At 47.2% G+C, this 15,288-nt stretch overlaps 1 protein-coding gene across 1 annotated transcript in view; it reads left to right on the plus strand.

Annotated features, from left to right (window-relative positions):
* Positions 1-15,288, plus strand: part of LOC119441397 (cytochrome P450 3A24-like) — a 113,047-nt gene that overhangs the window by 42,572 nt on the left and 55,187 nt on the right. Inside the window, exons 7-10 of the mRNA XM_037706020.2 lie at positions 6,870-7,015; positions 7,534-7,649; positions 12,075-12,195; positions 13,620-13,780. Coding sequence (XP_037561948.1) covers positions 6,870-7,015; positions 7,534-7,649; positions 12,075-12,195; positions 13,620-13,780 — 544 coding nt within the window. The remainder of the gene's footprint in view (positions 1-6,869; positions 7,016-7,533; positions 7,650-12,074; positions 12,196-13,619; positions 13,781-15,288) is intronic.

The raw sequence follows: 15,288 nt of genomic DNA on the forward strand, positions 1-15,288 counted from the left end.
TAATTTTGCGGCCCTCGAAACGAGCAGCCTTCGAGCACGCCCATAGAATATGTGGCAGATCCGCCCTACCTTTACATAATTTGCGTTGATCGTTGTATTGGCCTGGATAGTATCTGCTGCAGGCCACCGGATTTGGATACATGTTTGTTTGCAGGAGGCGCCAGGCCACCGCCTGTTTCCTGGTTAGTGCGGGATGAGCTGGTGGGTACCGGGCCCTTCCCAGCCGATGGTAATCGGTTATTTCTTTGTAGCTGACCATGCGATCTCCTCTCGTTCTCGGCTGGGCGGGCTCACTTGCATGGCGAGTAAGTCCTCGAGCTACGTTGTGAGCCGCCTCGTTGCCGGGCAGAGAGGAGTGCGCGGGTGCCTAAATAGTTTGCATCGTCCCGCGATGACGGTCGCTGTTACTATTTAGAATTTTGAGCGCCTCTGGCGAGATGCGTCCTTTCGCGAAATCGTGAACTGCAATTTTGGAGCCTTTTATGGTAACTCTCGCTTTCGTGGAAGCCACCGCTAATGCTATGGCGGCTTCCTCCGCAACTTCGGCGTTGTCCGTTCTCACGGTGCCGCTCTCGAAGGGTTCTCCGTCCGCGTTTACCGCTACTACGGACATCCCTTTGCGTTCTCTGTATTCCGCAGCGTCTTCGTAGGCCACGCCGTGTACGTCATGGTATTTGCGCTCAAGGTGGCGTGCCCTTGCCTCTCGTCGCTCCTTGTGGTGCTCCGGGTGCATGTTCTTGGGCAGTGGAGGAATTTTAAATTCCCTCCTCGTCTCTAGTGGAATGCTTAGTTTGGCGCCGTGTTGCGCTTCATATCGAATTTTGAGTTTCTGTAGAATGTGTCGCCCCGTTGGGGTTTGTGTGAGTCTTTCGTATTGGGCGGTAGGGTGCGCCTCGATTAGTTCGTCAAGCGTGTTGTGTAGCCCCAACTCTAAGAGCTTTTAGTTGGGTGTTGTGACTGGGACGCCAATTGCCTGTTTGAAAGATCGTCTGATGATTGTTTTTTTCTGCCACACCAAATGTTAGGTACGGTGCCACATAGGCGCCGCGGCTTATGACGAAGGCCTGCACTAAATGAATTAGGCTGACCTCTATCATGCCGTAGTGTCTATTGGCAATCCATTTGATTAGCCTTAGTGTTTGCTGTGCGCTGTTCTCTAGCGCCGTGATGGTACCGAGGTTTCTGCCTTCCGCATGAAACCGGAGTCCCAGGACTTTGATTTGGTCTACGATAGGTATCGGGCCCCCGTTCACTTTGATGTTAATGTTCAGTGTTCCTCCGTATTGTTTCCTGCATGGTCGTAGGGTACACCAGCAGGAGTTCGGACTTTTGAGAGTAGCAACTGAGCCCCTTCTCTGCCGCGTAGCGTTCGACGGCCTCCGTGGCCTGTTGGAGGGTTTCCTCGATTTGGCGGTCGCTGCCGCCTGTCACCCACAACGTTATGTCGTCGGCGTACAGGCTGTGGTTGAGGCCGCGGATCTTGCTGAGGATTTTCGGCAGGCCGATCATGGCCACGTTGAAAAGAAATGGGGACAATACCGAGTCTTGCGGCGTTCTCCTACTACCCAGTTTTATGTCATCCGAATTGATGTCTCCTATCGTGATTTGAGCTGTGCGGTTCGAGAGGAAGTCCCGGGCGTAGGTGTAGGCCTTGCGACCTACCCCCAGGTCTTGGAGGTTCCCTAGGACCGCTTTGTACGTAATATTATCGAAGGCCCTGGTGAGGTCCAGCCCTAAGATGGCTTTCAGTCCCGTTCCTCTGCCCCGAGCGTCGAGGATTTGATGTTTGATTTGGAGCAGGACGTCCTCCGTGGACAGTTTCGGCCTGAACCCGATCATCGTGAGCAGATACAGACCTCTATCCTCCATGTAGTTGCTTAATCTAGTGAGAACGACGTGCTCCAGCAGCTTCCCCACGCACGAGGTTAGAGAGATGGGCCTGAGGTTCTCAATCAGTAATTTATTCCCGGGTTTGGGGATCTTCACTACGTGCTCAGTTTTCCACTGCGGCGGTATTGCACCCTGTCCCAGCACGCGTTCATGTACTTTGTTATTGCCGTGATGGATTCGTCATGTAGGTTTCGGAGAATCTTGTTCGTAATGACATCCGGGCCCGGTGCCGACTTTGTGCGTAGCCTGAATATTTCGGCCCTCACCTCGGCCTCCGTGATCTCCTCGTCCAATGCGGGGCTTTCCCTGCCCGTGTACGCATTCTGTGGTTCTCGCGTAATGCTTCCTATGTATCTTTTCTGTATATCGCGAATGAGTTCATCGTCGGCTCCCGCGTAAGTGTGGGTGATCTTGTTGAGGTTCTGTCTCTGGGTCGTTTTGCTGCCCTCTGGGTCTAAGAGACATCTGAGGAAGTTCCACGTTTTGCCCAGTCCGAGCTGGCCCTCAATGCTGTTGCATGTAGACTCCCATTGCTGTCGGTCCAAGCGGTTCGCGTGATCTTCAGTTCCCTGTCTAAACGCACTATTCGCCGCAGCAGGGTCCTATTCAGCCTCTGGCGCCTCCACCGTCTCTGTAGGCTACTGCGCGCCTCCCACAGGTGGAGGAGTTTGCTGTCGGCTGCTACGAGCCCGGCTTCCTCGGGAATTTCTCGAGTAGCCTGCTTTACCGCCTTGTGTATCTGTTGTGTCCATTTATCAATGTCCGTAATAATTTCTTCGCAATCGATGTCTGCCATTGTGTTGTTGTGTTCTTGTGCCTGTCTGAGTATATCCCAATCCACCATCGTCAATTTCCTACCCTTCTTTTTTGTGGGTCCCGTGTGTATTGTTGTGGCTATAATGAAGTGGTCACATCCCAAATCGTCTTGTGTGTTTGCCCACTTGGGGCCCTGTGTATTCTTTGTGAACGTGAGGTCAGGTGTGGTGTCCACGCTTACGCTGTTACCCGTGCGCGTGGGTTGTTGAGGATCCGTAATAAGTGTGAGCCCCTGCTGTTGTACGTCTATCCAGAGATTCCGTCCTTTGACGGTTCCTCTGCGATAGCCCCACGCGGGGTGCAGCGCGTTAAAGTCCCCTATTACTACTACCGTGTTTCGCTTTGCTATGTGAAGAGTTTTTCGGAACAGGGGCCCTAACCTACTTGTGTGTCTTGGAGAGCTGTAGATGTTTAGAACAAAGAGGCTGCCGTCATTCTTGCTTGCCGGTATTATTTCTAAGAGGACGTGCTCTACGTTTGATATCGCGGTTTCGTGTTGCATCACTGCCAAGTTTCTTTTGACTAGGGTTACAACGAGTGCTTTCTCGTCAGAGGCTCCGTAGGATTTGTACCCTGACAATTTCGCCGGTCCCATAATTTCTTGCGGGGCTATGACATGTGGGGTTTCTTTTCTTTAGAGGAATTGCTGCAGGTTTCGCCGTTTCCCGCGATACCCTCGGCAGTTCCATTGCCACATCAGATATTCAGTGCTATTTTTATTCGGGGCCATGTTTGTTGCTTATTGGTGGCCATACTGCTGTCCGTATGGTTTCACATTCTTTATAGGCCCCACCGCGGTGGGCTGATTTTCTGCCAGGGTGTTCTCTAATGCTGTACTTCGGATTTCGAATCTTCCCATTCTGTTTTCAATTGCTTCCATGCGTTGTCCTAGTCGCTCCATCTGCGTATTGAGCATTTCGAATTGTTTCTTCATTAAGTCTGCTAGACTCGACATTGGTTCGTCCTTAGTCTGGTGCTGTTCTTCCGCCCCCCGCTTATGCGATGGGGCCGGTGCCGGTGCCGGTGCTGGAACGCTCACCTGCATAGGTGTGGGGTTGGCCATGACTGCCCTACCGCTGACGGATGAAGTGCGGCTCTGATCTCGTGTCTTTTCTGCTTCTAGCTGTGCTATTTTAGCTCGAAGGCCTCTGTTCTCCTGTAGTACCTTAGCTAGAGTTGCCTGAATTTGAGCTCATTGTTGCTCTAGGGTGGATCTGCCACATCCAGCTGTTGGGTGGGCGGGGAGACCCTGTCTGTCCAGCTCACCTTGCTTTGGTCTTGCTGCTGCGGGCCAGGTCCCTGCTGTTGCCGCTGCCGTGGTGTACGTGGCCGCTAACGACCCGGAATGAGTCCTTGACCTGGACGGCGTACGGAATCTCGATCGCCTACCGCCGCCGCCGCCGCCATCGGGCAGCCTCGGGTAGGAGCGCGAGCGGCTCCTGCTGCTGCCGCCGCCTCTGCCGTTTCCGCCGGCGTCAGTGCTGTTGGGGTTCGGCCGCTCTCTCGAGCGGCTCGTCCGGTCTTCGGCGCTGAGTCTCTGCTGCTCTTGCTGGGTTCTCTCCCACTGTCGTTTCTTTAGTAGATATGGAGTCCTGAAGATTTCCGTGCACTTCTTGTGTCCTGTGATGTGTTGCTTGCCGCATAATTTGCAGCTCGGCGTACATTGGTGTTCTTCCGTTGGGTTCGGTATGCCACATCCGCGGCATTCCTTATTGTTTAGATTGGGGCACACGTCCAACCTGTGGCCGATGCGCCCGCACTGTTCGCACAATTCGTGTTTCTTCTTGTGCACTAGGCAGTGGTATTCAGCGCCACGGTAGTACACGTAGTGTGGGGGACGTGTGTCCCTTCGAATACTTTAACGATTGAGTTTGTGCGGCCCATTCTTCTCGCGTGGAGTATCGTAGGGTTTCGGTCGGTGACCAGGCTCTTCTCGATGACTTCTTGGCTTTCACTCTCGGGTACTCCGTGGATAACCCCTTTCGAAGTATCTTCCGGCGCCGTTATGTACGCTGCTGCGGCACAGGTCTGGTTTCTGATCCGTATTTCAAGTTTGCTGTACTTGATGGCGTTGCCCTTGACTGGGGTGCTCATCGTTAGTGTATTCTGTCGTGCGTTGATTCTAAGCGTATCGTCTCTCGCTGCTTCACGAGTCAAGTCGGCCCCAAAGAGCACGCCGTCCCTTAATTACGACAACGGTGTGCAGTCGCGCCGCATCGAAGCCGCCGCGCGGGCGGATGACGATCGTAAAGTCATCGCGCGGCAGTTTCGGTTGCTTCGGCGCCGTCGGTGGTTGGCGTATGCGCACATCGCTCTTGTATTGCGCCGTGATGGCCGGTTTTTTTTTTTTTGCTTGTCTCTCGCCTTGTTCATTGTTGAGTTTCCCGCTCCTGTGTCTCTTCTCGTGAGCCGCCATCCAGCCTGGATCTTGCATTACTTCGGGGGTGATGTCCTCGCCCTCCACCTCTATGACATACATATCGAGCTGCGGTTGGGGTGCTGGGGTGTCACCTCACCGGGGATAACCTCTACGCTCGCCAGGGCCGGCGGGGTCAGAGGTCGTACTAAGCCGAAACAGGCATAAGTGTGGACGTCGCCGAAAACGTTGAAAATTGGTAGAAAAAAAAAGAGATACACTTTCTAAACTTTGGCCACACGTGGTCCTGGGATGTTTCGATGTTCGTTGTCGTAGAAGTTTCACTGGTTCCTCGCGAATTTCCGTTAACTTCATGAAAATTCTGTGGAGCGCACTCAGGGTTCCACACAAGAGCCACTTCGTCGTCGTCTTCCTTTTCTTCGAATCGAGCGCTACGGGAAGGAAGAAGCCTCTACGGGAATGAAGAGGCCAAACGGGAAGTAGCGAAATGCACAACAGTTTCATAATTTATATAATCGCCGGCACTGCTGCAGGCGCGCCAGAAAAGCCTGAGAGTATTCCGGTCTGCAGAAGCCTACAACAAGTATTCCACTGGAGTCAGTATTCATTGTGCTTGACAGAAAATGGCTACGCCTCGAGGGAATTGAAAAATAATGCAAGCTATAATTGCGTACTTGTAATTGCACGTGGCTGAATTTCACAGGGATTAAGAGTGTGGCTTAAGAATACGTAACTAAGCGAAAAAGTGGTGGAGAGGAACCAATAGTAATTCCAGATGAACACCGGCTGTCAGGGCCATCTATTTTTGACTGTCTCGAGGACTAGTTAGTTTCCTTTTTTTAAAAAAAGGGAAGGACATACTTCATTCTAAATTGAAAATCAATGAATTTTCGGGGACATTTTCTATACACAAATGACCACAGGTAAAGTAAACCAAGTACATAAATGTTTCGAGATATTTGTCGTGTGATGTCATCGGCACTAAAATGTGTTCGCGATAGTTATTATTGATAGCGCAGCATTGTTTTCCTGTTTTGATTTATGCTTGTGGGGACTGGAATAATAAAGTTATTTGCCTGTCATACCTGATGTAGTGGCTCCTTGTAGTATGCGCATGGGTGTATAGAAGTGACAGCAAAAAGTCAGGGTGCCCATAGATACTTTTGCAGAGCTTCTAATAGATACTTTTGCGAATTTTCTAATACGTTCATGTTCCTGGCTTAGTGAACGCACACAATGATACCAAAATATGAAACAAAATATATCGTATAATCTCGCAGCCAAGCGCCTGCTGTTATAGTTACTTCCATTTGACTGTAATCCGAAGACAACAAATTAGTAACAGAAAGGTGGAGATTAGAATTGATTAATAGTGGACGAGCAAGTGAAGCCTCAGCCTGACGCCAGAGTTTTGACGTGGGGACTTGATCAGTTCAACCGATGTTCTTCCGGATGCTCCTCCACCTTTTGAAACGCGAACTCGGAGCTGAGGCTTCTCCTTTTCACCCAATATCAATTTTTGTATGGCTGGACATTTGTCACTGCTGTTCCATCATTGCACTTATGACCGACAAGACCTGGCTGCAGTAGTGAGCAATTGTCGAAGTGCACATTTTCACGTAGTTGCTTGGAAATTCATCCACTGCTGCTGACGAAACAACTGTGCAAGAAACGGGTCCTTCAGTTTGTGTGATTAGGAGAAAAATATAAATAAACAATTTTTTTCTTGCCACACATCCTTAAGTAGTCGGGCCGTCAATGATATCATCGTCTCCTTTCATTAAAGGTTCTATGGCCTCTACACGCTGGACGCAGTCGCAAGTTGCTCCTTCGGGGCAAAGTTGTCGGAGGGCTCTACAGAGAAAAACTCTTTCATTACATCCGCAAAGAACGCCTTCTTTGCCGAAGTAACGCCCTTGGTTGTACTCAAAGGTGAGGGGTAATATAATGTTGCTGTCTTTTTTCCGTCTGTGCACAGTTTCTTAGCACGGACGCGTGCGCGCACAACGTACGCGCCAGCAGCGAAATACAATACACTTCCTTGGATGCGGCAATGCCGATTGAGTGCAGCGTGATGGTGCGCCGTGATGGCGAAAGGCACTGTGTATTTTTGGAGGCCTTCTAATCCAGCATACGTGGGACGGGCATGCGCCAGTGATACCAGGACAACACGACGATGGCGGTGTTGACGGCGCGCACGTGCCTGGATTGTTCGTATAATTGCCATCACAACAAGGGCAGTGAACAGCAGACGAACCCCGTCAGTGAGAGGTACTTTCACTAGTATTTTATTGCCAGCGTAGGAGATCTGACAACGAATTTGGAGAAGCACTATCGTACGAAGGTATCGTGTAAGGAGCAATCTGGCTCATTAGACACAGGTAACTGCTACAAAAGTGTTAGATTTATCAGCGAGCGCTGGTGAATTAAGCTTTTACAATTCCTTGCAGCATTTCTTCAGAAACTCAGCAGAACTTTCCACGAGAACCTGTTCAATGAAAAGGCATTCGAATTCTACAAGAACGCTACAATAAATATCATCCAGAAGCGCGAAGAAGGCAAAATCGTGAGTAATGTTTTTCTCATTGTCCATCTTCTCTCGAGGACATGTAGCGTCGCAGTATAGTCCATAGAAACACACGTAATCCTCAGTATTTATCCCGACTGAAATGTATTTCAGACACTGATTGATTGATGCTGGCCTATGCTTTCTTTTCGAAGCGAAATAATACTCAAACATTGTATCTACACTTCTAAACACGACAAAGCGCGATTGTTATGAATTTCAATTGAAATTATGTGATAACGACACTAAAAATAAGTGCGGAGTGCTTCATGAATGTCTCAATACCCCGAGCCTCGCAACACTGTGCAGTCTGCATTAATGAACGGCGTACTGTAAAGTGCACCAATAGACGTTGCTAATGCCTTCAGTGATGACTCTAATACTGAATACTCTGTCACTGTAGTTTCTTCTCCTTTCTTTTTCTCGTCGTTCTCCATCATTTTTTAGGGGCGAAGCTCCTTAGGGCATGGGTCTGTCCTTCCTCCGATGTAGTATGTAGCCACCTGTAGTTTTATGAAGTGTTCACTAGATGGCGTAAGTGTCGATCTTTCTATATATAAGTGTATATAATGTCACTGCATGGCGCTAGTTTTTCGTATAGTTGATGAGAAAACCTACAATGTAGTGCGACGGGTTACCGCTAGGGGTGTTATAAATATGTCACAGGTTCGCCCTAAGGGCGAAGCAATGAATGCGATAGCAACACAGCAATGTCATACGAAGTAAGGTGAGCAGCTTTGGTAGCAATATGAAGTGTAGTAAACATGAGCTGATTAAGCAAGCAGGTGTGCTGCGGCGTAATAGACCGACATGAAGAGAGACTCGATGACCACGAGAAGGCGCGTGAGAAACGGTGGTGTTGATGAGAAGCGCTTCCCGTGGGCAGCACGTGCGAAGGGACACACCTGTAGCGCTGCACTGCCGATCCGGGCAGCATTACATGTGTAGCGTGCGTTGGAAAATGTGGCCCGACTATTACTAACTGAATGAACAAGCGTGGTGTGAGCGCGCACAAACAAACATGAATAGATCACACTGAATGACTGCAGACAACGACTGTCAAAACACTGGCAGCAAGCGCATACGCGGCAGCGGGTGGGCGATGGTACGTGTGGTCTATCGCTTCAACAGAAACTGAGCGGCGAATGCACCGCTAGGGAGTGTTATAATAAAAGGTGCTCGCTCTTGGCGCGCTTTCTTCCGCTCGGAGTCGCCGGATGGAAGACGAGGCTGCGGAGTGGAGAGCGCGGAAGGCGGCGGCGGCGCGCTCTCGCAGGCAGAATCCCGCGGTGAGAGCCCGCGAGGCCGCGGCTTCACGACAGGCAGCGCGGCACCTAGTCAGTTATGATATAGGCTTGATCTTCCCACGGATTCGGCAGCTACTTGTTTCACTGATAAAGTTGGATCCTGCATTGACAATGGTAATATTTCTGGCTCACTTTTTATTGACTTCTCCAAATTGGATTGTATTGACCATAACATTATATTTTGCAATCTTGAGTGGTATGGTACAACAGCTCCAAGTCTCACGCTACTAAAACATTTACTCTTTAACAGGTATGAAGTAGTATCCGTTAATATCTTCGCCTCCCATCGTGCAGCGGTTAACAAAGGGATGCCGCAGAGTTCAATCCTGGGTCATTTATTATTTTTTATTGTACGCTAACAATCTGGCCGTCCCGCCTATTGCATTCTTCGGGTATTCTTTCTGCAGACAACACTACACCTTATTCTCAGCACTCTTGCATCACAACACTCATGTTACACGTGCAAGAAGACCTTATTCCGCTCCAACTGTGATGCGTGCAAAATAGGTTATACATAAATGCAGCTAAAGCTAGCCGCACAATCGCCCATTCTCCGAATAAAAAAGTTTGATATCAATGAGACACTACGCCTAAACTGAGGAGCAATACAAATACATGAATAACCATTATTTCTGAGTGTCACTGAGAACTCTCGCTTAAAGTTTCGTGATTATATTACGTCAGTTTGCAGGAAGGCTCCCTTTGGTATAAGGGCCTTGCTCAAAGCCAGGCATTATTTTTCGACCCGCACCCTCACCATGTTATAATAAACCGCCATATTGTATTACATCTTGGAGAAAATCGTACGCTACTCTTCCAGGCTAGCACCATATTTTCAGTTTTTTTGTCAACTAAAAATTTTGCCGCTTCCGAAATTATATCTGTACAGCATCGGTATGATACTTTTTAACCATTATCACCACCTACTTATTTTAGACATTGTTCCAGCTGACTTACATTATAATCCTAACAATGTTAGGTTTTCTGAGAAGCACAATATTCTTTTACCAAAATACGAACTATGCTAAACAGCTGTACGTTTTCCTTCATAACTTCTTGGAATTCCTTAGACACTAATGTTAAAGACGCAATACATGTTGAACTATTTAGGATGAAATTGAAATAGTTTTAATTTGATGTATAGTTCTTTTCTCTTTTTTGATCTGTGATTGATAGTCAACACCTTATGTTATTATCATTTGCGTTTCCACACTTCCTATAGGTTTTATCGCTATTGTGCTCTGTTTATATTTTCCTTGTTCACTCTGGCAAGAGATCCCCCCTACGGTTCTTGAACCATGGCTCTTTCTACTGTATATATAAACTGTGTAATATTTTATGCAATCTTCTGAAACAAATGTGAATCCGAAAAGAAATTGGAGCAATAGCTAATGACACAAAGCCTGTTGTTGCTCGAGACAACATTTTGATGCAAAACTATTCTTAGGCTTATGATGGTATGTATAATGTAATTTCGTTCAGTCAACTTCAGAATATTACCATTAAGTATGCGTACAGAGCTGCTATGCATCTCAAGGAGAAATCAAATACAGAGTGGCTGTGAAGTAGAACAGGTTGTATAGACGCGGATAATGCAAATAAAATTTCGCGAATGAAATATTCAAAACACCAAGAAAAACCCTATGCACATTCTGAAAAATATTCGAGCCCTAAGGCACTTTTTGCTTATACGTTGGGTGAAATCAAGTTTCTGCCGTAATCTGTTAAACGAAATTAGAATTTGATAATGTACTTATGGTACATACAACGACTCAGCGCAGGCAATATTCCCTAAAGAATTGACTTGTCATGATGACATATAATTTATGTATTATTATAACCAAGCACGGGCCGCCAACCAATATCACCTCAATCTGGCCAGCACACCACGGTATGTCACATGTCCCGTCACGTCTCCACGTGCCGAAATCTTAAGGCGTGGTTAAGCGCGGTCCCGATGCCCTCGGCTTCGATTTCGCGCTGAAAATGATTCGGGACTCTTCGCGCTAGCGTAATTCAAGTGTTTTTGATGTGTTTCAAAATGCAATTTGTTATGAGCTCCCCATTTGCTCCAAAAGTCTAATCGGCACTGGCTGCCTAACGTTGATAGTTAGGAAGTTGATCAGAATTAAGGACTTAAGAAAGGCAGGACTGAAACTAGTCCCACCTGAAAACAACAACCGTTGGGTGATGGACAACAAGTTTGCAGACACTGCTGCAATTCTTGCATGACGCAGAGTCTGGAGCTTTTATGCATCTTTTCTTTATTATTTTATTTATTATTTTATAATTTATTTATTATTTATGCCTTGCGGCAAATCCACCCGAAAAAAAATTAGCAAATCGCATTTAATTAGGCTGGTAAATGTTTCGAGAGGGAGTTTTCTTTTGTCCACCCTTATTGCAAATGTTTCCCTGCAGAAAGGATTATTGTGTCTCAAGTACCCTGGTTTTATTATTTAGACACAGTCTTCACCAGAACACCCGATCTCTGCAAGTGTAATAGATGAGAGGCCTGGTTAAGCACCTCATAGTATATTTGAAGCAAACCAACCAGTAAGGTTTTTAATGTTGAAAATCACCGGATGTTCATTGCTGGCAAAGGATATATATATTACAAGCGGTATTTTAGACAACTGGCTATGTAATCTCGAAAACTGGACAGCTGTGTTTCTTGACGTCATAAATGCTGAAAAAATCTGGATTGGCAGTATTCTGTTTGTATTCTAAAGCAGCCGGTAGCTCAAACTTACAGCTTTAGTGAACCCTTCTAGAACTATGAGGACATGAAATAGGAAGGCCCGTTTGTTCGAAGGAACATTAGCATCGTCGAAGTTCAGTGCGAAATTCAAAACCGGGATTTCTGACATTTTCTATGCTAATATATTATATGTTGTCAGCACATGAAGGCAAATTTGATAGCTGATTTTATTTTACGTGTTTTCTTGTAGTGTACTGCTAAGACAGCAACAATTTGCTTCGCAGCAATCTGTTTCAAGTTTTAAGCATTTCATTACATTGCTTGCTTGAAACGAGGTTGATCAATCTCAAAAGCTCTTCTGATTACGCAAAATGTACGAAATGCTTATGTTTTGTACGTTTTCCTTGCTAACACCAGCGACATGAAGACTTTCTGCAAATGATGATGAATGCCAAGGAGGTTTCAAAAGAAAATGCGGCATCTGGAGAAGAGATTCCTGAGACTGAAAGTTCTCCAGTGAAGCCGCAAGACGTTAAAAGTGAGACATTTTCCCTGATCTTGGCAGCACTGCCACCTCGTCTGTGCTTCGAAATGCAGGCTTCCACGCAACGCTGAATTTCTGTGATATTCAGCAAGCTCGATCACACAGTCTCGACCACAATCTGTGGAGAGCACGCGCTCTAATTCTTCTTTTGAAAATAACGCGGCGAAAGCAGGGGCGATCTTAATTGCAAAACCACATATGAATGCACACGACATTCTTCACGGCGAATTTACACTTTTTGTCCGCTTTTTGGAAAACCAGCGATTTCAAGCACGCTTCAAAACTAGGCAAACACCTGTTCCCCTGCGGCAGCGTTCGGTAGAACTCGACTCGCAACTTACATGTTGAATATATGCCGCGACATTCTCTTATTCCTATGAATAGATACCGATTGCGTACTAAGATGGAAGGCAGCCTCTCTCACATACGCGAAGCTGCTTTCCGAGTCGTAACTTTCTCAAGCATAAAAAGCGGATAAATTGATGTCAATCACTGTGACCGATTCGGTTGAACGCCCCAAAGTGATAGGAAGTCTATAAGAGACCCCATAGTGGAGGTGGCCGTGTCAATTTTGACCAGGCGTGCGAGAACACAATGAACGTCAACATTCTTGAATTACGCCACATTGGAATATGGCCGCCGTGGTAGGGAATCGAACGCGCGACCTCGTCCTCACAGAACGCCACAGCCACAGAGCCCGGCGAGTGCAATCAATCAATAACTATTGCTGCCACCGAATCACGAACTACTCGTGTACTGCCGGTTCTTTCCACATTGAGGATCCCTGTCAAGGGCCGCTAGAGGAGTGGCATTATTTACGATTGCTTTGAGTTGAATCCACCGATATTGTCGTTAGTCGAAACGTCTTTTCCCGCAGGGGATTTCAGCCGGTGAATCGTTCAGGGTCTGCACGATCCAGTTCGCGCTCTGACTCCAGTTCTTTAAAAGCTGCCATCATTGGAATTGAGCACTACAGCAACAATCCTATGTCTTAAAGTTGTTTAGGTAGCCTGCGAAAGTGCCAGTGGCTTGAACGGATTGATTCGTTAGTGTTTATTTTCTTGGTGGCGCAGTATGGCTCGTGCTACAAAGTCCGTAGCATTTATTTAATTGGGTGCAGACTAGTGATGAGCACGGCATGCGAGGATGGGTCCTTCATTTCCCCTGTGGCGGAAGGGTGGTTTATTAGGCTAAGAAATTTCAATCTATGGGAGCTCTTCTTCACAATAGTGTCGATAAATGAAAATAACATGAATAAGCAGCACGCATAAGCAATGAAATAAAACGCGTGCAGCGGGTTTCTCTCAAAAGGAGTAGGCTAAGTGCCCTGATTCCTGTTTAAGATCTGCGTTGTGAACTTATGGTGGGAAAACGTATCGGCACTTTTAATTTCTCAATGCTGCATCATTAACGCCTAGATCTGACCGAAGAAGAGGCGTTGGCGCAGTGCGTCTTCTTTTTCCTTGCGGGCCAAGACACTGCCTCGACCACCGCGTCCTTCGCCACTTACCAGCTGGCCATCAATCCGCACATACAGGAGAGACTGCGAGCCGAAGTCGATGAGTGCTTCCGGAAACACGTGAGTGGAACAAGTCCTCGCTCTCAGCCTTGATGCTGATTAGAAAGTATGATGCAGAATCTTCAAGCCTTAACATACTGACGGATTCAATTTACATGCATAGCCAGATCCTTTCTTGGACCGAGATACGCTCTCAAGGACGCCGGAGCAGGGGGGGGGGGTATTCTGTAAGAATCCACCTAGTGGACTGTCCACTTCGGCTGTCGCCATTGGCTCCAGCACCACGACGGCGAAGGAGACTGGCTTGCACCTTTGCGCTCGTGGTGCTGGAGCCAATGGCGACAGCCGCAGTAGACAGTCCACAAGGTGGATTGTTACAGACCCCCCAAGAGAAGCTGTGTACTAGCCGAGAAAGCCACTTCGACTCGGCGAGCGGCGACTGTGTTCGGAGCAGCACGTGAGCCATTCTGTTGGCAAGGGACAGTCTTTCGGCAGCATACTATAGATTTTACACTGTGTATGTGAGATATTCCATCTCCCAGGTAACCGCGCAGTACTGCGGAAGGTAGGAGGCGTACACACGCAACATCCTTGCGCAGCGGAATATGGTTCCGGAGGTAAACTTCTGCTTATCTGCGAAATTGACCGATAACACTTTTATAGGTAGCCTGTAGGTTCATTCGTGACTCTAATTTCAGAACTGCCATGTTTTTGACCTCAAAGTCCGAATATGTTTTATTATTGCTGTGCATGAACATGAAAAAAAGTATGGTTCGTCGTGTCTTTCAATATTGCTTATGAAATAAGCGTGAAAATAACGCGATACTGCAGAAATGCACACAAGGAAGAAGGTCACAGGAATATGAATGCTTGAAGAGAATAACAGTTGTTGAACGAGGAATGTAGCTGGAACCAACGTTCCCACAAGAGACTTGTCGAATGACCTGATGAAAACATGTAGTGCTGTCAATACTACTGAAAACATTTCAGGCTGGCCCATGCAAGGCGTGACCGGTGACCCTGGCCTCTGATTAATAAATGTTTGTATATAGAACAATCATGATTAAGAGGAGGGCTGTTGCAGAGTAGTGTATCGCAATTTGGAAAGATGATGTCGGATTATACCATGTCAGACGGGGAACTTTCGATCGCGATCGAACCCGATCTAGATGAAATTTCTTGTCAGCAATTGACTCAATTACGAATGCTGAGAAAGCGAGTAAATCGCAATCGAGAAATTTAAGCTGGATCACGCTTGGTCGCGATCGCAAGGGAGCATCATAGTCTTGCTTTGGGATCAATTGTTTGGCTCTTTCGGTTGAAAAATTTAAAAAAATCAAGTAGTAAAATTTGCATATTTCATTCAATTCCTACGTCCGATCAATTGAACTGTATACCTCTGTGATAAAATGAATCCCGAAGAAATTGCCTGAATACGGCATCTTCCTTATATTTAACAAATTCCGAATGTATATCTTGAAACACGCTATATACTGGTTAACCAGTAGTAAATAGTACAACGCGGCCGCTGTGTTGTCTGTCCTTTGTCCCTTGTGGGGTGCTACTAG

Source organism: Dermacentor silvarum, chromosome 2 (genome assembly GCF_013339745.2).
Source record: "Dermacentor silvarum isolate Dsil-2018 chromosome 2, BIME_Dsil_1.4, whole genome shotgun sequence".
Taxonomy (NCBI): Eukaryota; Metazoa; Arthropoda; class Arachnida; order Ixodida; family Ixodidae; genus Dermacentor; species Dermacentor silvarum.